At 40.0% G+C, this 20,143-nt stretch overlaps 3 protein-coding genes across 3 annotated transcripts in view; all 3 read left to right on the plus strand.

Annotated features, from left to right (window-relative positions):
* Nucleotides 1-20,143, plus strand: part of LOC103510527 (ATP-binding cassette sub-family D member 2-like) — a 36,479-nt gene that overhangs the window by 16,033 nt on the left and 303 nt on the right. The window contains exon 3 of the mRNA XM_026824553.1: nucleotides 19,661-20,093. Within this exon, the coding sequence (XP_026680354.1) occupies nucleotides 19,719-20,093 (375 nt within the window). The 5' untranslated portion in view covers nucleotides 19,661-19,718. The remainder of the gene's footprint in view (nucleotides 1-19,660; nucleotides 20,094-20,143) is intronic.
* Nucleotides 233-2,937, plus strand: LOC113467983 (protein PIF-like). The gene is made up of 2 exons (XM_026824554.1): nucleotides 233-1,906; nucleotides 2,088-2,937. Exons 1-2 carry the CDS (start codon nucleotides 1,122-1,124, stop codon nucleotides 2,935-2,937), a joined length of 1,635 nt encoding a protein of 544 aa, XP_026680355.1. The 5' UTR covers nucleotides 233-1,121.
* On the plus strand, nucleotides 2,938-6,981 carry LOC103510526 (nucleolin-like). The gene is made up of 4 exons (XM_026824551.1): nucleotides 2,938-3,821; nucleotides 4,010-4,486; nucleotides 4,912-5,082; nucleotides 5,897-6,981. The coding sequence occupies exons 1-4, from the start codon at nucleotides 3,245-3,247 to the stop codon at nucleotides 6,355-6,357; spliced, it is 1,686 nt and encodes a 561-aa protein (XP_026680352.1). The 5' UTR covers nucleotides 2,938-3,244; the 3' UTR covers nucleotides 6,358-6,981.

The following is a 20,143-nucleotide window of genomic DNA, read 5'->3' on the forward strand; positions in this document are numbered from 1 at the left end:
GAAGGGAAATTTAGGATGGTATCCTCCCTGCTTACAGTCCAGTGAAATAATCACCTATAAGATATTTGTGGGGAGAAGGAGACGAAGCATCCCAAGGATGCAATAGAAATGTTGAGAAATTTTCCTTGGCTTTCGATTTTCATCATTGAGGTTTTCCCCTGTCGACAACCCTCAGCTCTTGCACGTTCTCATTGGACTCTAGTGATGGTACCTACCTAGGCTTGAGTAGTACTTCAGTCCACTATAATTCTATTAACACATAACACAGTGCTTCTAATTGACCTGTAACAGGGTCGTATTTCTCCTCTACTGAACATCAGACTCCGAAAAATTAGGGTCGAGGGGGCCTGGCCTCGACAAAATCCTGGATACGGTCCTGACCTGTGACCATTATTATCAATGCTTTTATAGTGATTATTCTAGTAGAAATTAATTCTTTCATAGTCTTTATTTTAGTAGAAATCAACTCAAGTTATAACTTACATAGGTATAATAGTTAGGTATTATGTATAAACTCGTGTATAGTCATAGCAATCAACCCTTCAAAAACCTGCAGTCACTAACCCGCAGTTAGTCCACTAGCAGGTTGTAGACATAACTTGATTTTGAGGAGGCTTTTGACTTTGTCTTTTTTCTAATTCGTTAAAGACTTTGTCGTTTTTTTTCTAATTCGTTCAAGAATCCTTCTAATTGTTAAATAGTTTCGTTTTATAAATATCTTGATAGCTTGACTTGAAAAGTTTAAAATGGGTTTTGATTTTCCCCTGCTTTTCCGTTAAGCAGTTGAAGAAATAGTAAAAGACGGTGAAATTTTGCAAGAATAACGACCTATGTGGCAAGAATAATTTCAGTAATTTCCTGAAGTTAGATTTTATTAATTCAAATTCAATTCAGAGTACTGACTCAAAAGTGCTCAATGAATTTCATAACGATGTGTTTGTGAAAAGTTACACGTAGGAAAATGACCTAATGAACTGTCTCCTGTGTCCGAATAACCTAGCAATGGCTCTAATAGTTCTGCAGCAAAATGAACATCACCATGAAACTAACAATGGTAAACCACATCCATGATATCTACAATGAACTAAATATCAGAACATCCCTCAGGATCTCCTGAAGAGATGCATGGCAGTTTTATTCTCTTCATCCATGTCCTTCTTGGAAATGCCCTTGGCGGTTGTTCCAACCAACTCGATCCGAACAGACTGGATCTAAACAAAGACTTGGGCAGAAGAAATGATGATCCATCTGTCAAAAAATACTTCGGTGGAAGCAACAATGGTCCAGGTTTATTTGTCAAAAACCTCTACGAAGATTTGGATAGAAGGAATGACGGTCCATTTGTCAGAAACGTATACGATAGTGTAAATAAACTAGAAAATAATGTACATAAGGAAAGTAATAATGTGTTCAAATACGGTGGCAATCTAAAAGATGTTTTGGAGCCAAATGGGATCGCCCATGTGGATAAAGAAGTTGAAAAAGTGGATGACCCTCACTTTGTAGACCTTGCGCCAAATCCCATACAGAGACAATTGTGTCACAAAGACACCGTTGCGTTGAAACACTTGCGGCAAACGGCCAAAGCTAGATATAGAAGACACATGACAAGATTGCCCCGAAAAAACACACGGACCAAAAGAACCACCACGACAAGTAGGGTGCCAACGACAAAGCGGAAACGGAAAAAGGAGAAAACGACTCAGGAACCGTTCGATATTGGAAAGAGTTTTAATGTGGAGGAGTTTGAAAAGTTTCTCAATGAAGATTCTCATGATAGAAAGGTCGAGCGGAATTTGAGAAGACAACTGGGAGAAATCCATGGAGGAATTGAGAGTCATGTCCAGAGAAACACAAACCAAACAACGGTCAATATGGACGTAATGTATCGTGATCTGAATAAAAGATATGAGGAGGAACAATGTGGAGGAGTTTGAAAAGTTTCTTAATGAAGATTCTCATGATAGAAAGGTCGAGCGGAATTTGAGAAGACAACTGGGAGAAATAGGAAATGAGAGTCATGTCCAGAGAAACACAAACCAAACAACGGTCAATATGGACGTAATGTATCGTGATCTGAATAAAAGATATGAGGAGGAATTGAGTGCTAAATTTGCCAAAGAATCGAGTGGTATCAAAAGAATCACTTCAGGATCAAAGGGAAGTGACGAGGAAAACAAAATGGATCATAATTTAACGGAGAAAGACGAAGACGAGGACGACGACCTAACACCTGAATATAGTGAAAGTGAAGAATACGACCACAGTATTGAAAATATTGAAAAAGGTAATGAAAACACCAAAGCCAAACACCACGAAAAACCGAACAAACTTGACAAAGCCACCCGCAATGACACAAAGGTTAAGCATCGGCGAGTCAAAAGATTCGCCAAAAATCGCGGAAAGAAAAAGAAAGGCGGAGGCAAGGGGGGAGGTCGTGGAGGTGGATTTGATTTCGGATTCGGGAAACAGAAGAACACGAACAACAAATATAAACAAGGGAAGAAAAAGACTGGAGGAGGCGGCGGAGGAGGAGGAGGAGGTAAGAAGAAGAAAAAAGGTGGAGGCTCTTCCTCGGAATATGAATATTTTGACATGAGTGACTTTATTCAGATGGGAAGTTTTGATGATGATGATGACGATGATGAAGATGATGATGATGAAGAATACGATATTGATAGTGACGAAGAACTAAGCTACCGCGGGAGACAGAGAGGCGGATATAATAATCAACAGAACAACAGAAATCAACACAAGAACAAAAAACAACACCACAACCAACACCAGAAGAATAAGAATCAAGAGCAGGGTGACGGGATTGTGAGAGAAAAGCTAACCATAACGGAAATCAAAGACACGGATAGCATACTGGAGCAGGACGTAAAAATTTTGACCAACAAGAAAGGATACAAACCTCAACATCAACCAAAGCGATGATGAAGATGATGATGAAGAATACGATATTGATAGTGACGAAGAACTAAGCTACCGCGGGAGACAGAGAGGCGGATATAATAATCAACAGAACAACAGAAATCAACACAAGAACAAAAAACAACACCACAACCAACACCAGAAGAATAAGAATCAACAGCAGGGTGACGGGATTGTGAGAGAAAAGCTAACCATAGTGGAAATCAAAGACACGGATAGCATACTGGAGCAGGACGTAAAAATTTTGACCAACAAGAAAGGATACAAACCTCAACATCAACCAAAGAAAACAGCCAATAGAAAAGTTCTGATGCTTGAAGTTCTGAACATCACCAACTTTGCCCGCGACGGCAAACTGTTCAGAAAGTTATCGACAAGTGGCACGACTAGGAAAAGCAATCCTACCAAGCCTACTGTGAGGACCAATCGACGTGTCAAGAGATTTGCCCGCAAGAAGACGAGAAAAGTCAAACCCAAAGCCGCGAAACCCAAGAAAGGCTTCGCCAAAAAACTACCTAAAGCTGCAAAGAAAGCTAAAAAGAAAAAGGCCAAAAAGAAGCCCAGTAAAGTCGATGGTGACGATGCCAGCAGCGAAGACACCTCTCGGGAAAAGCTAACGATAACCGAGCTGAAAAGCGGCGAAGAAGCTAACGTAACCAAAAGAGAGAAAACAGACAAATTATCCAAGAAAAAGAAAGAATCTGATAACAAAAGTGAACCAGATGATGACGGTGGTGACACAGACAAAGATGGATCACAAGATGATGGTGAGGACAGCGAAAGCCAAGACAGTCAAGATGACCAAGATTCAGAATCCGCAGAAGTAGGTGAAGGAAAAGCGACTGGAGACAAAGATGAGGATGAAAGCAAAGACAAAAGGGACAAAGGTCAAGACAAAGACAAGGATAAAAGCAAAGACAAGAATACACCGTTCTACACCGACAGTCAGCTGTCTCGAGACGTGTCCGTCCTCCTCAAACCAAGGAAAGACAAGAAGAAGGAAATCGAAGAGGTCCTAGGGCTCAAACTTGACGAACTCAAGGGCAAATACCAAGTGAAGACAAAAGGGACAAAGGTCAAGACAAAGACAAGGATAAAGCCAAGGACAAAAAGGACAAAGACAAGAATACACCGTTCTACACCGACAGTCAGCTGTCTCGAGACGTGTCCCTCCTCCTCAAACCAAGGAAAGACAAGAAGAAGGAAATCGAAGAGGTCCTAGGGCTCAAACTTGACGAACTCAAGGGCAAATACCAAGTGGACACCGACGAGCTCTACCAGGAGGCAGTGCAAGCGAAGAAATACTTCGTCGAACTGAAAAAGACGAAGAAGTCCGAAAAGAAACCGAAGACGGCCGAAGAGAAAAAGAAGGGGCAGAAGGGGAAGAAGGGAAAGGAGGGCGTGACCAGGAGGAGGGGAAGGGGGCCGCCCACCAAGTACACGACCAAGAAACGAAGGGAGACGAAGAAGGTGTTTGACTATTCGGCTGAGATCGGTGACAAGGACAAGTTCGTCAAGGACGAGATTAAGAATATGATTCGGGAGCTGAATGGTAAGTCTTTTGGGACTCCTAGTTTTGGCAAAATCTGGTGGGAACATCACACGACTTTCCTTATCCTAATTGGATGTTTTTCTTATTTGGATACTTATTTGGATGTTTTTCTTCGATAACTTTTACAATATCTTTATCCGTTTAGTCAGCAGAAAGGCCCCAAAAAGCGGTCGAAAACGGTCAAAATGATGTCAAAGTACCGCTACCCGTTGCTCCGATGTTGACGAAAACTATCTCTTTGGAGGTTTTAGGTAGAGTTTTGGGTCTAAGGACCTCAAAATGTGTTTCCTTTCCATAGGATAAGGACGAGGAATGTCCTCATCCTTATCCTATAGAACTTATAGAAATAGAAAAAAAACCAATGGAACGTCAGTTCCTTATCCTTCCTACAGGATAGTAATTAAAATAAAACGTTCTATTTCCAGTGTCGACCAGGTGCAATTATTGCGGCTCGGGTAAGGCGTCCATCCAGCATGTCCTCGCAGGATGTAAGATGGCACTCTATTTTGGGTTCTACTCACGCCGCCACGACAGGGTGCTCCATATTATCCGGAACGCCTTTGAGGAGGCTCTTCAACGATATAATGGAACCTCAGGTACACCAAAAATCAATTACCTACCTCAAATTCGGGGGAAAAAATGAATGGCCAACCTTTGTATTAAAATGCTGATTCTGTAGGTTTCAGATATGTTGGCTGGTATTTTTTTTTTTTTTTTAAGAAATTTGAGGTAGGTATTTTTTTTTTTAAGAAAATTTGATAGAGGAAAACTACTAAAGGTCTTATATTGTCCCGAATCAAGAAGAGAAGAGAAGACAGGATAGGAGAAAAAGCCATCCAAAAACATTATATCGCGTTCGGGTCAAGCACATCTCAATATTTAATCAATTTAGTCAGACTCCCCATGGTGTAAGTGTATCGCATTACTGCCTTGCACGCGGGTAGACCCGGTGATTCGATTCCCGGCAGGGTCAAGAATTTGTTATCATGCAAATGATTGATTCAGTGACTAGCTGTTGCGAGGTATCCCACTCAGACTCGTGTGGGTAAAGTTATGATAGCATGTACATTCTCTACATGCTGCCAGTGAGCACCAAGTTGTGATATAGGCACCTACATAGAAATAAACAAAGAACCGGCATTTATTTATATTAGGGTATAAAAAAAAAAAAACTTTTTTTTTTTTTTTTTTTTTTTTTTTTTTTTTTTTTTTTTTGATTGAGTTTACGAGGGTTCCCCTAATTTTTACAAAAAAAAATCCAAAAATTAATACGAAAAAAAAGAAGACACATTAAAATAAAGATAATCCAAATCCAATAAAATTATTTTTCATTCCTAAATATCTAATTTTCTATACAATTAACAACATCTCCTTCATAATACAACTCACCCCTCTCCCCCATATTCGCAGGTATCCCACCCCTCTACGGGCGCAAGGAGGCCCTTTCCGCCGAAGATCCGGACAGGGTGGACGCCCAATTTCTTGCCCGGCTAAGATACATTCTCACGCACAAACCTCAGCCGGGCAACGGCACGAAAAAGCGCGGCCGGAAAGCCAAAGCCCCGCCGGCCGCGAACGCCAGCCTTGGCGAGGATGCGGGCCATCACGGGCGGACACATGACGGACGAAAATCGATGCCTCCGGGGCCTCAAGGAATGGAGATTAACAAAGGCGGACGAAAATCGGTGCCCGAAGAGGTTGATGGACTGAAATCAGTGGATGGCGAAGGAAAATCGGATGGGGAACTTCAAGGGCGAAGTTTGGAGTTGGATGAAGATGATGAGCTGGAGGGAAGAAATTTGGTTGAAGAGGGACTACGGCCGACGACGCCAATGAACGTTGAAGACTTGACGAGAGGTAAGTTTGTTTGAACAAAAGTATTGTGAAATTGAATGTTTGAAGTGAAATTGAATGTTTGAAAAGTTCTATAACGTTGAATGTTTGGACAAACGTAAGTTTTGTATTGTGAAGACTTAAAGAGAGGTAAGCTTGTTTGAACAAACGTAAGTTCTGTAACTTTGAAGATTGAACAAATAGGTACAGGTGAGTAAGTTTTATTTAATTATTTTTAACACAATATTCAGCAACAAGGCAAATTTATAAGTTTGAACTTTGAATGTTAAATTATGAACGTTAATGACAATAGTTATTATGAACAGATCTGAGTTTGAATGTTTGAAGCAAACGTAAGTTTTGTAACTTTGAAGATTGAAGAAAAGTAAGTTTGAATGTTAAATGACACACTGAAAGTTGCAAATCTGAAAAGAATTATTAAGGTAGAACTTCAAAATCTTCAAATCAATGTGAAAGGAAGAATTTTTATTTTATTTTTAATTTTTATCTGGTCTAAACTCTTTTGTGCGACGAGAACTCTTTTCTGTGACGAGAAGGTTTTATACACTCTAAATCGTACTCAGTTAGAACTCCTCAAAGATGACAATATTAAAATGATTTTACGAGTGACGATAACAGAGGCTTTATAAATACACTTTCTGTTGTGATTCACAAAACGACCGGAAATTTCTTTCGTACATTTCGAGACTAATCCAAACAGACAGGGGGTATCATTACTTTCTATTACATTTTTATTACTTTCTATTACCTACTACCTAATAGGTTTTTTTACTTTCTTTTTTTTTAAAAAAAGAGAGTCCACTGAATCCGAAGAATTTGATAGATTTATTATCTTTATTGTTTGGATTCAATTTCATTGCATTCACTGGATTTGGATTTTAAATACTTTTTTTTTATTATTATTTTTTTTTATTATTAGTATTATTTTTTTTAACAGTACTGATTCGAAGAATTAGACAAAAGAACTTGTAGTAGTTGGTAGGTACCTACCCACTCAGCTAATTACCTTTTTATTGAAAAGAGTCAGTAATAAACGTGTAGCTGAATAGGTACTCCCTTCTCAAAATAGAATATTTTATTTTATTTTAGCACCTACCTATTTTATTTTAATGTTTTATTTTATTTAGAGTAGTTTTACCCAAAAATTGCTCAGTGTTTGAACAGTCGTCATATCAGTTGCAATCAGGAACCACATCAGTGATTCCTGAGGACGGAACCTACCTTACGAGTAAAACTCGCTGAAAGGTAAGTGCCTAGAAGTTTGGTACATTGTAGGCCTGAAAAAGGGTTCGTACAAGGTCCCCCAAAGACCCTATTTGGTCCAAAATCTAATGTGCGAATGTCCTTTAAGTGCTAAGCATGTTTGCTAAATCTCACCACAATATTGTCAGCTCCCATGGTGTAGTGGTCACTGTACTCGCCTTGCACGCGGGAGACCCGGGTTCGATTCCCAAAGTTCGATTCGGCGTCAAAAATTGGTATCATGACTGGCTATTGCGGGGTCCACTTAGCCTCGTGAGGAAATACGAGTAGCTAGGTAGGTAGGTAGGTATGTAAGACTTGGGAGTTACGGACTTTCCGATACCTGACCATAATTTGTGTGAACGCCTGAAAACTTTTGATGTATGCAATGTGCAAAGAACAAAATCGTCATCTCCACCACCATTCATCTTCATCTACCTAAGTAGATTCCGACCTACCTATTGGGTACTTTTTATTACCATCTATGTTTTCCTTTATCACCTAGGTATTATTCATTATTATTCTTTTTTCTCTCATCAAAACAGCTCTCAGCAGTCACTCCCTCACATTCGGGCACCATGGCCGGCACCAAATCGACGGCAAAATCGGCCGCACCATCACCTTCACCCTCAGTTACGGCACCATCAACTACGGCACATTCAGCTCCGGCAAATTCACCTGCGGCACAGTCAGCCGCGACTTTACCGCCACACGACCACATTGCCGCCACTGACGAAGTAGTTATCGACCCAGATGCGCCCTGGTGGGCGAAAGTGCTAAGCAGTAAGGACTTCGCGTATATTACGTTCATTACGTTCTGGATGGCCCTGCAGACCGGCCTTTGTTCCGCTGTCTGGTTTTGGTGTTAAGCCCCTATTTTTCACTCAGGGCTGTATTTGGGACGGGAGCTTCCAAACTGTTATCCGCGAGAAAGTTTCCAAAAAGAAAAAGAAGAAATTATGGAATTCAAAGTGGTCCGTTAGCCAGCCTAGTTAGCTTAGTTGGTAGTGCGTCTGCCTTGTAAGCGCTAGGCCGCGGGTTCGATTCCCGCCCGGGGCGGATTTTTGGAGATGCCAAATTCAACAGGGTTCCAATTTCACAAGAAAAATACAGCAAACTGCCTGTAAGGCCATTTCTCGTTTCCACTTACTTGGCAACAGCGCATCCTCGTATTTGGCGGCACAATGGCCGATCTCGCAGTTGTACGGACTTGGCGGGCCGCCATGGGAGGACCAGTCGGCCTCTCCACTGTCACTTGGCGGCTCAGTAGGGAGTTGCTGGTAGGATTGGAAATGGACAAGCGCCAGGAACGAGGCCAGTAGGAGGGCGGACAAATGGGCCATTTTTACTTTCTATTAATTTTAATCAAAATCTAAAAAAATAATCGGCCTTAGGTGCTAACCTGCAACGAACAAGACCTGTTGCTAGAAAATGATACCGCGATCCAAGTTGCGGAATATTGAAAGAGTAGTATCTGACACGGTCATAAGACCTTAGCAGCGTTTCGAAACATCTCAGCAACATTTTAGAGACGTCTTGGAAGCATTTCGAAACTATGCAGCTTGACTTCTAGAAGATCCTATTAATCAAGATAATAACCATTAATTTTCAAGTTGGCTCTATTTTCAATAGAAATAATATAGTTCGTATTGACAAAGTTCTAGAGTCAATCTGTGCCCATTTTTTCGCACGCGAGTGTCTAGAGAATATCTCGAAGACATTGGAACTATCTCTCCGATATTAATATACATAATATTAAATATATAGCTATATACATAATAAATATATAGTTATATATATAGTAAAGTTATGTAGAGTTGTGTGTACTACGTTCCTACTAGCCAGAGATCTACGGATTCTTCGGTCGTACGGTATTATACAGGGTGGCCCAGAGTTATCGTACCAAACTTAAATGGGTGCTTTTTTTCGAGAAGTTTTTATTTATTCGTTTGTTTACACGCTAAGCATCAAGGCCATGTGTGGATTTCAAGAGGTTTGACAGAGGGAACTGTAACAAGGAAGGTCATTTCGTCCCGAAATCGAAGAAAAAAGAAAGACAGGGTAGGAGAAATCCAGCCGTTCCGAGAACAAACTTTAGTATAAAGTTCGCTTCGGCCGGGAACTTGGAATATTTAGGTACAACTGAGAAGGAGAGCCCCTATAGCTCAAATCCAGAGCATTTGCGGAACCACATTAAAAAGCGAAGACTTTTTTAACACAGTCGTACGGTATTATGCAGGGTGGCCCAGAGTTATCGTACCAAACTTAAATGGGTGCTTTTTTTTCGAGAAGTTTTTTTTTATTCGTTTGTTTACACGCTAAGCATCAAGGCCATGTGTGGATTTTAAGAGGTTTGATAGAGGGAGCTGTAGCAACGAAGGTCATTTCGTCCCGAAATCGAAGAGAGAAGGAGGACAGGATAGGAGAAATCCAGCCGTTCCAAGAACAAACTTTAGGATGAAGTTCGCTTCGGCCGGGAACTTGGAATTTTTAGGTACAACTGAGAAGGAGAGCCCCTATAGCTCAAATCCAGAGCATTTGCGGAACCACATTAAAAAGCGAAGACTTTTTTAACACGGTGAATCACCCCTTTGGTACGTTACCTTTGGGACACCCTGTAATTTTCAACTTTTATTCACTATCCAACTAATATTGCTATGTGTAAAAGTATGTACTTTATGTACCTATGTATGTACCTATAGTTTACATAGGGACCTGTATTTATGTATTTTATGTACACATACTCTAATCCCAAAACGGTCTGTGCCGTACGCTCACGAGGGGATCTGCAATAAAAGTTGGCGAATTATCAGTAAGAAGTAGAAGAAGAGGAGGAAAAGGAAGAAGAAGAAGAGGAGGAAGAAGGAGAAAACAAAGAGGCAGAAGGAGAAGAAAGAAGAGGATGAGGAAGAAGAATAAGAAGAAAAAGACGAAAGAGGAGAAAAGGAGGAAGTAGAAGAAGACGAAGACGAAGTGGTGGAAGAAGGCGAAGAAGATGAAGAAGACGAAGAAGAAGACGAAGCAAAAAAATACAAAGAAGAAAAAAATAATCAAGAAAATGCTGATTCCACAGAATCAAGATAGACTTCTTTGAATCGAAATCATTCTATTGATTTACTGCTAGTAATTACCAAGGAACTTATGACTTCAGATTTGCTTGGAATTAATTATGATGGAATCAATCTTCTGGTTGTGAAATGACTAGGAATTATAGTCATGGAATTATGGCATGGTTATAGAATTATAGTTATTGGACTTATTTATCAGCTGTCGAACAAATGACCGCGGATTGATGGCGAATCAATCTTCGCCTGTCGAGTTGTAAGAGACTGACGTAAATGTCTGGTTGATGGAAAAGACTGACGTAAAAGTTGATGGATCGACACATGTTCAGTAGAAACATACAAGATTAAGTCATTAAGCTCATTATTTGATTTACTTAATAAGTTGTAATTTACTGAATATTCAGTACAGAATCATTTCCTTCTTCCCTGCCTTTTCCCGAGTTCAGACGGGGTCGGTGTTTTTCGTCAGCCTCTCTATCAGCCCTAGCTAAGGTGATTGCTTTGGGCTGACATTTGGTTTTGACTACAAAAAATTATACGAGTAGATGCCCTTCGAACTCAACCTTTGCTATTTCTTTAGCAAGGGAAATTTTAGGCTGGTATAATCCCTGTTTTAAGTCCGCCAGCCAAGCTGAGCTGGTCTACACCCAGTAGTGTCTGGCTAGGGGACATTAAACAGAGAGAAGACTAGCGTCTGGCTGTGGGACTATAAACAGGGAGGAGAACAGCTAACCCTAACCAGCCTAGCAAGCTGGCAGTTCTTCAAAGGGTTCTCTCTGCTTTTAAAGACCAAGCACAAGTCCTCACGATGGTTGACTGCGGTTCAGGACGAGCCAGCCAAATTAACATGGCTAGAGCTAGAGAACATCACCCCGGTGTATAACAGATACAAAAGACATCTTTTCTTTATTCTGCTATCGCCATTCGGCGAAAGCTAAAGCCGCTACAACAACAACAACACACACTTTTTTTTCCAAACTACACAAAATGTCCTTGTAGGCAATGTAATTTAAAACGAGAGCGTTCCTACTACACACGACATGATTTTTTTTCCCGAACTACACAAAACGTCCTTGTAGGCAATGTAATTTAAACGAGAGCGTTCCCACTACACACGACACGATTTTTTTCGGCAGTGCTCAAAGGCGCCTCGTAGCGAGCTGTTCGAATAGTCTGTACCTCTCTGCATCTGCCTCAGCTACTCAGTTCCGAACATAATTGAAAATTATTGGGTCATTTGGGTGGTTCGCGTGCTCGCATCGAGCATTTGTGTTTGCAATTTTCGTCGTTCCGCGTTTGCCTGACCTGAGGCAGATGTAGCGAGGCATTCGAAGCGAACAGCCTCGCACTGTCTGTACAAGGCTTATTTCTCAGTAAGTCAGTTCTTCTTTTCCTTCTCGTTTGTTTGATTTTGCGAAGTCAGCAAAAATCCTGCAGACCCTTCGTCTCGGGTTCTACATCAATTTCTCGATAATTACCGTCACGTGTGACATTATCGCAAGGACGAGGATCGTGTTAATTGTTTTCTGACTATATTGTGAGTAATCGGTCTGTTTCGAACGCAACTAGACCAGTAGACGACAAAGGAAACTGCTTATCTTGCAGGAGATATTGTCGTCCCGAAATCAAAGAGGGCAGGATTTTTAAATTACGTTATCAAGTTAGATTAATCTTACATGGTGTCCGGTGTTTGGAGTTAGGAGAAAGCCCGTCGTTCCGGGAACGAATTGCCATATATCCGAGAACGAATTACCATGTACCAGTCGTTCCGAGAACGGATTGCCATATAAACGGGATCTATCCTCTTCTCTTTAGTTTTCTTCCCCTGTGTTCTATTCTCTTTCTATCTTTTCTCTTCTCCTATATTTCTCTCTCTCTCTCTCTCTCTCTCTCTCTCTCTCTCTCTCTCTCTCTCTCTCTCTTTCCGCCCCACTCAAGCTGGGTGAAGTTACTGTGAGGAGACAAGTATCTTATCACCGAATGGTGGGTAAAAATCCCCGTCCTAAGAAAGTAAAAACCTTAGCAGTTATATAGTTTCTTTTGTCTTCCAAAGGTAATCTATTTAGCAAACTTTTCACATTATAATTTCATACTACAATCACCCTTTATTTCGAGATGAGGAAACAGATCAGAAGATATCTGAGTGATTCCATTTCGGGCCACCTTCCTTTATTTATTCTGACGTACACCAAAAAAGTTCTCGCAAAAAAAAAGTTCCAAGTTAGTCTAATAAGCTTGACGTCATGTGTTACCTACGTAGCTTTGGATCAATTTGGTGAGCAGAAACCTTGAGCCAGGACCAGTTTATTACTTGAAATCCGAAGAAATATCGTGTCAAAGATCTATCTGATACTTCCGCGGTCATAGATACTGGTCCATGGTTCTAGGAGAGTTCTTTTTCTTTATTGTATTTATACTTTGAAAAGAATAGAATATGCCTCATTTATAGGCCTACTGCTTGAGTGAGACTGAAATGTCTCTTTACCTCTGCAGTCAATAACATACTGACCGGGGTTTAACCCTCCGCTCCGCCCCGTTAAGCCCGATCAATCCCAAAAATTTATAGAATTTTCGTTTGTTTGATAGAGATTGAATTGAAGACCATTGTATAACTGTTAAGGTTTTTAGTGACGGGAATTAACCACCATTCGGTTGCCTGCCTTCTCACATCTCACCCAGCCTGAGTGGGGCCGGGAAAAGCCAGGACACGCGAGTGCCCTGATGGTCACCGATCCGTACACCAACCACGCGCAACGTTGCTTTACTTCAGTGATCCATTAGTAACTGGTGCGTACAACGAGCTATCGCCGCTGACTACTGTAAACAGTGCAGTAACAGAGTCCCGTACCCTCTCAATAGTCAAAGTATAGGAAGCAGGCAGTTAAATTCGAGCATGGGTAAGAGATAAATGTAACCAAATCACGTTCTCTAAGATGACGTTATCTAACATCCTACACATGATGCCCTGAGCCTGATTATTATTATCTTATTATTAGTTTTATTGTCTGGGTATGACGTCATTAATGTATTTTCTTTCAAGTGGTCCTATTCAAACTCTACCCACCTATATTCTACGTCACATAAACCGATTTGAAAGAGCTAAAGAAACGTGAGACGAATATTAGACATGTTTAGAAATTAGATGTGCCAAAATACGGAATATTTTGGTGACCGAACGAAGGAACATACCTGTCTTGAGAATTTCACCACGTAAAGTTCGCCCGAAATCTTATCCTGATTTTCCCGGCACTTTCCTGGGATGCATTCATCCTTGAAACGTGTAGACCAGTTCAGGTCACTATCATCCTGTTCTTTGGTTTTAGATGATCTGCTGGGATAGGAACTACAAGTCCAACCTCACGCAACCTTTGACTGTAGTTCTCCCCAGTAGAGCCTCATCACTATTTGTTATTGTTTACCATTTTGTTTCCTTATCTTTCTACTCACATACTCGTTAGCGTGTTCCTCATAATTATGCACTCACATCTGTAATACATATTGAAGAATTTCATAACCGGCCCTTGATAAGAAGGTAACCAAGCAAGTTAATACTTCGAGCATTTTCTTCGAGCTTAGAGTATCTGTTACATATACATCTGGTTGTTCTTCAAGCATTTTCTTTTAGCTTCCAACCTTTGACTATAGTTCTCCCCAGTAGAGCCTCATCACTATTTGTTATTGTTTACCATATTGTTTCCTTATCTTTCTACTCACATACTCGTTAGCGAGTTCCTCATATGCACTCACATCTGTAATAGGTACATATTGAAGAATTTCATAACCGGCCCTGGATTGGAAGGTAACCAGGCAAGTTAATACTTCGAGCATTTTCTTCGAGCTTAGAGTATCTGTTACATATACATCTGGTTGTTCTTCAATCATTTTCTTTTAGCTTACAGTATTATATCTAAGTGTTGCATAGACATCTGGTCCTAAGCTGACAGTCTAATAAGGTATAAGGTACTACTTACGTGACACAAAGGAATTATGGTAACTGAGTGTTCGTCTTAACAATTGCGTACTGCTGCCGTGGCCCCACTCAGGCTGGTTGAGAGTTATGTGAGGAGGTGGGTAGTTTGTCGCGGAATCGAGAGCAAAAACCCCCTTATAAGACCTTAGCAGTTATACAATTAATACAGTTTGCTTGATCAGATTTGCTGAACATCATATGATCACTAAAAACATTAGGTTAATACCCTTCGAAACCTAACGGTTCGGTTAATCTTGATCAAGTTTGCTGACCATGTCACAAGGAAAATTTACTATTTTTACGTCTCCAGAAGTCCCCTTGTCTTTCTAATAGTAGTCTGTGTGAGGTCTGTTCATTGAAGAATCTATTCTCATCTTAGGAGGATGCCTGTTTTACCTGCCTTGGTAGTGTTAATGGTGAAAAAGGTCGCCTTGTTATCTGCAAGGCCGGCCGAGGTATGGAATTTTATGCTCAACATTTTTTGAAAATTTGACCACAATAGTAGCTTACTGCTGTAGTAAAGGTCTCTTTAGACCAGTTCTAAACACCAAACTGATAAGCGCTGTTATCATTTCTTACTTAGTAACAGTAGACGACTAAAACAGTAACGGGACACACTAAACCAGGTTCAGCTACCTTGAATCTGGGGATTGTGGGGGCGTTGTTAAGTATTCAACTATTCACACATCACATCGGGCAACCGAATTGTGGTTAATTCCCGTCACTAAAAACCTTGACAGTTATACAATGGTCTTCAATTCAATCTCTATCAAACAAACGAAAATTCTATAAATTTTTGGGATTGATCGGGCTTAACGGGGCGGAGGGTAAAACCCCGGTCAGTATGTTATTGACTGTAGGGGTAAAGAGACATATCAGTCTCACTCAAGCAGTAGGCCTATAAATGAGGCATCTTCTATTCTTTACAAAGTATAAATACAACAAAGAAGAAGAACTCTCCAAGAACCATGGACCAGTATCTATGACCGCGGAAGTATCAGACAGATCTTTGACACGATATTTCTTCGGATTTCAAGTAATAAACTGGTCCTGGCTCAAGGTTTCTGCTCACCAAATTGATCCAAAGCTACGTAGGTAACACATGACGTCAAGCTTATTAGACTAACTTGGAACTTTTTTTTTGCGAGAACTTTTTTGGTGTACGTCAGAGTAAATAAAGGAAGATTCTGACTTTCAGTGAGAAATCCCTTGCCTCAGCAACTGCACTGGGATTGTTCAGTTCACAAAGATACAATCAATAAGTTATTACTTCGCAAACCAAATCACAAAACCAAAATGTAATGACAATTCTTAAGAGGTGGTATAAAAACACTATTAAAATATACAAAACCACAAAACCAAAACCACAACAACCGCAAGCCTGAAAATCCGGGATTCCAACCGGTCTAAACCGGATTTCGATAGTAAAGGACGAACCATACAGCACTGAAATAAAACAAAGACCTGCTCAACCGAAACCAAGAAGAAATCTTACCAGAAAATGTGTATACCAGACAGTCTTATGACTGAACTTAAACAAAGACTTCACAAAGTATCACACTTCGGGACGATACCAGAAATATTGAGGAAAATTCAAAATGAAAATCAAAATTCATTAGAAATGGATATGTAGATATATCTTGCTCATAAATAATGAGTTGTGAGTAAGGTACATAATACATATATATCACTCATGGCTAATTGAAATTTGTGAAGTGGAACCGAAACTTGCGCTTCCTGGAAAATCTGGATTTTTCGCGTTTTTCTTAGAGGTCATCCTTGTAATCAGCGGCGATAGCACGTTGAAATAATAAGACCTCGTTTAGACTGCGGGAGTAAAGGGACCTTCAGTCTCATTCTGGCAGCATAAACAAGGTATATTCTATTCTACAGACCATGGGTCTAAAATGGCTTTTTACTAGATTCGTATAAGCTTAACCCATCTTTTGGGGCTTTGCCTCTATACCTAACCCTCAGAGTGGGCATTTTGTGTATGGAGTTAAGTTCTAGGGGAAACTAGTACGGATATTTCCACCCATTCCGCGATTTGGTTGCACCTATTCCCCGTACAAAATATAAATGAAAATGTAAGTAAAATAAAATGTAACCACAAGATCCAAAATAAACTCATAAATATCTAATAATGGGGCTTGTGTCCATTGGTTGAATGAGACCAACAAGTCCCTTTACCGCAAACAGGAGAGCTTCCTGATTGGACTATTGGGTCAAATTCTCAAATTGAAGTATAAAGATAAATTTAAATGCCTTCAAAAGACTCGAACTCGCGCCCTCCTACTGCCCATCCTAACCATAACCCATATCGCATCGAGGTCGATGTTATCATTTCCGCAAACAGATAAAAAAAAAAAAAAAAAAAAAAATTTATTATCCTTAAGGTGTGTCCAAACATAGTTGACCGGCCGTCGATCGACGAGGTAAATCTATGTTGTCGAGGCAGTATGGACGGTTCAGTCGACATCGATCGACGGCCTGACTTTAGGCTTGATAAAAAAGATGGAAGTACTTTGATGGCATATTCAAAGTTTGCAGCAAATTCCAACTAATAAGTCTAGAACAGCTCTAGTCTACCACAAAAGTACAAGAATCGATTTGATACAAACCTTCAAAATCAAAACCTATCCACTTGACTATTTCAATGGAAACTTCTTTACTCAGTCTCGCAGTATGGAGTCCGTAATAGACAACCCCACGGATTTTATCCTTATTAAGGATTCTTCACTTGTCCTTATCCGTAAAGAAAATCCCATTTATTTCGTCCTTATCAGAATTCTTCTGTTGTCCTTAAAGATTTTGGCATCCTCTTTAAAGTGACCTTTTTATTCTCCCCTGAACGTAATGCAGTCCAATTTTGCAGCAACTGCTGGTATTGAACGTTTTAACATGTGCTTCATCTACCGCAGCTTCTGTTACATAAAATAGTGCGGAATGATACATTGCATGAGAATTATTAGATGCTGGGCTTTATTCAGTTCAACATTGCAGCTGAACTGCGGGTATTATACAAAAAGTTATGAGATCCCCCCAAAAATGCATAAATGTTATATGTATTATTATTGTTATTATCAATATTAGGCTATTATTGCTGTAAAATTATGTAGGGAAAAAAAATCTTTTATGTACCTCATCTGCAGCAGCTTCTAAATGAGAGTATCCAGAATGAAAGATGATATGCACACGAGTTTAATCATGTTTACATTAGTACCTCCAATGTTGTGCAATTAACCACGATGAAAATCGCACAGTTCTAATTCATTCAAGAAGTTTTGTGCATTGGAGGATCTGTATCATACAGTGTGACGTAGAAACACTCAATTTTTCACTAATGATATTGGATACACCAATTTTTGACGAATCACTGGAGCCAAGCCACGTTTTGTGGCATTAAGGTACATACGTCTGTACTAGTCAATCGTCGCCTAATATTAGTGTGGACGCTGCTTTTAGTACCTAACAGTACCTATCTGAGAGGCTTTCAGTACCTATTTTTAAGGTGTCCTCACCCTAGTCAGCCCTCAATCAGCCCGATTAGGGTGATCGCTTTTGGGCTGACATTCGGTTTTGGCTACAGGCTGATACTAGCACGACTTATTAAGACGGTCACCCTCCACATGCTTGCCACGCGCGAAATGTATGTAAATAATTCATTTACATAATTATACAACATAATCTACATAATTATGTCATACGTATACAAGATGCAGACCTCGTGGCAGCTGTGATTTTCAATGAAGAATTTGGGGTTGTCCCAGTACACAAGACCTAATCACAGATCAATTAGTTATTACAGAATAGAATAGAAAGATCGAAATAGTTTACTTTAGTTTTAACAATAACATAAGTATACAATAAATATAGAACCTCTCTAAGACTACAAAACCTTGTGGGGGGACTACAGAACCTTCTGGGAAATAGGCAGGCTGAAACAAAATAGAAAGAACAGAATATATCTTGTTTATACTACCCTAATAGGACTAAAAAGTCCCTCTACTTTCGCAGTCTAAACAATGCAATTGGGTCGCAAAGGATATCTTGTGAATGGTCCTCTGTAAGCTTATTTTCGACAGCAAATGGTGGAAAAAGATTCTCCGATCCAAAGGAAAGATACGCTTTTCATGTAAAATGTGTAGAACTTCTCTGATGTTGTACTCATATGCCTACTTCAGCTATAACAGTAAACAGATGTTTTATCTTCAAACAACCACAGCGAATAAAAAGTATTTCAGGCAACCACGCAGAGAACTCCTTTCATCTTTCATTAAAACCTGAGCACTCTTACCGTTCTCTTAAACCACAGAATACTGAATTCTGTGGTACGGCCCGTACGGCTATGTTTTCAAGTTTAACTCGCATTCGCCTACCGAAAGTTCAGTCTAAACCTGTAAAACTAAAACCAACTTGGTCAAACACGTGACCGTGTGACCCCATATGTAATGAGATTGTAGTTTTAGTTTGGTTTATAGCTGTAGTAAACCAGACTTTGTTTAAGATACTTGTAGATGTAGACATTCAACTTATTCAAGAGCGATTGATCTTAACTTTAAGCAGAACTGAAGCAAGGACGTCCTGACCTCCGGACGTGGTTTGAGATTAGCAAGATCTGATAGACTACCTTAGATACCTTCGTAGATGGAATAGTACTTACATGAGTAAATAGTAGATTCCTATGCTAATAAAAATATGACATTAAACATTGACTTTGTTTTTCACTGCCATCCAGATTTCAGAGGTTGTTTTATGGGCTCCCCACGCGTTTCTTGTAATCTGTATCTCTCCTACATACATGCTTTGATGAAGCTTTATTGTTTCTAGAGGGCTTTTTACCTTGATGAACCGTTCCTTTTTTCCGGATAAGAAAATTCTAAAAAAAAGTCTGTAGGAAGATTTAACTAATGATAAATTTAAAATGGATATACCTAGGTAGGATAAAATGCATAAATAATTGCGTAGGTACATAAAAGCTTTTAATCATGTACGTAGGTAACCCATAATAATTAAATGATAATAAATTCTTCTGTGTTTCAGTTCCATAAACGAAATCATTTGTAAAGTGTAAATAAACCTCCAAACCCCCCCTATAACCATGCCGTCTGTGATATCCAAATATATGGAAAACATTCCGCCCGCCCAGAAGCAGCTGTTCAGCAAAGCCATCCTGGGTAGTGCTCTTGCCTACTGGGGCTACCGTCTTGCCGCTCAGAACTTGCGCAAAAAGTCCCCGCTCAGCCAACACCACAAAAAGTTGCTCTACAATGGCGATACCGCTAAGGAGAGTTTTGACTATGACAACAACTGTGTGGATAATATGAACAACAATATTGTACCTGTCAACAAGGTGCGCTTGAAAAACAAGCATGAGAAGAAATCCAAGAAGAACTCCCCCGAGTTTAACAAGGAGTTTATACTGCAAGTCATCAAGTTGATTCGTCTCATGATCCCATCTGTGTATAGTTACGAGGTGGGACTGCTCATATGTCACACATTAGCCCTCATCACAAGGACATTCAT

This window comes from Diaphorina citri, unplaced genomic scaffold, assembly GCF_000475195.1.
Source record: "Diaphorina citri unplaced genomic scaffold, Diaci psyllid genome assembly version 1.1 scaffold610, whole genome shotgun sequence".
Lineage (NCBI taxonomy): Eukaryota > Metazoa > Arthropoda > Insecta > Hemiptera > Psyllidae > Diaphorina > Diaphorina citri.

Bases quoted from the DNA above. Each gene is read 5' to 3' on its own strand.
- LOC103510526 (XM_026824551.1), top strand. From the start codon at position 3,245: ATGCTTGAAGTTCTGAACATCACCAACTTTGCCCGCGACGGCAAACTG. The intron at 4,487-4,911 runs GTAAGTCTTTTG...TTCTATTTCCAG, and splicing joins TATGATTCGGGAGCTGAATG to TGTCGACCAGGTGCAATTAT. The intron at 5,083-5,896 runs GTACACCAAAAA...CCATATTCGCAG, and splicing joins ACGATATAATGGAACCTCAG to GTATCCCACCCCTCTACGGG.
- LOC113467983 (XM_026824554.1), top strand. From the start codon at position 1,122: ATGCATGGCAGTTTTATTCTCTTCATCCATGTCCTTCTTGGAAATGCC. The intron at 1,907-2,087 runs ATATGAGGAGGA...TCTGAATAAAAG, and splicing joins TATCGTGATCTGAATAAAAG to ATATGAGGAGGAATTGAGTG.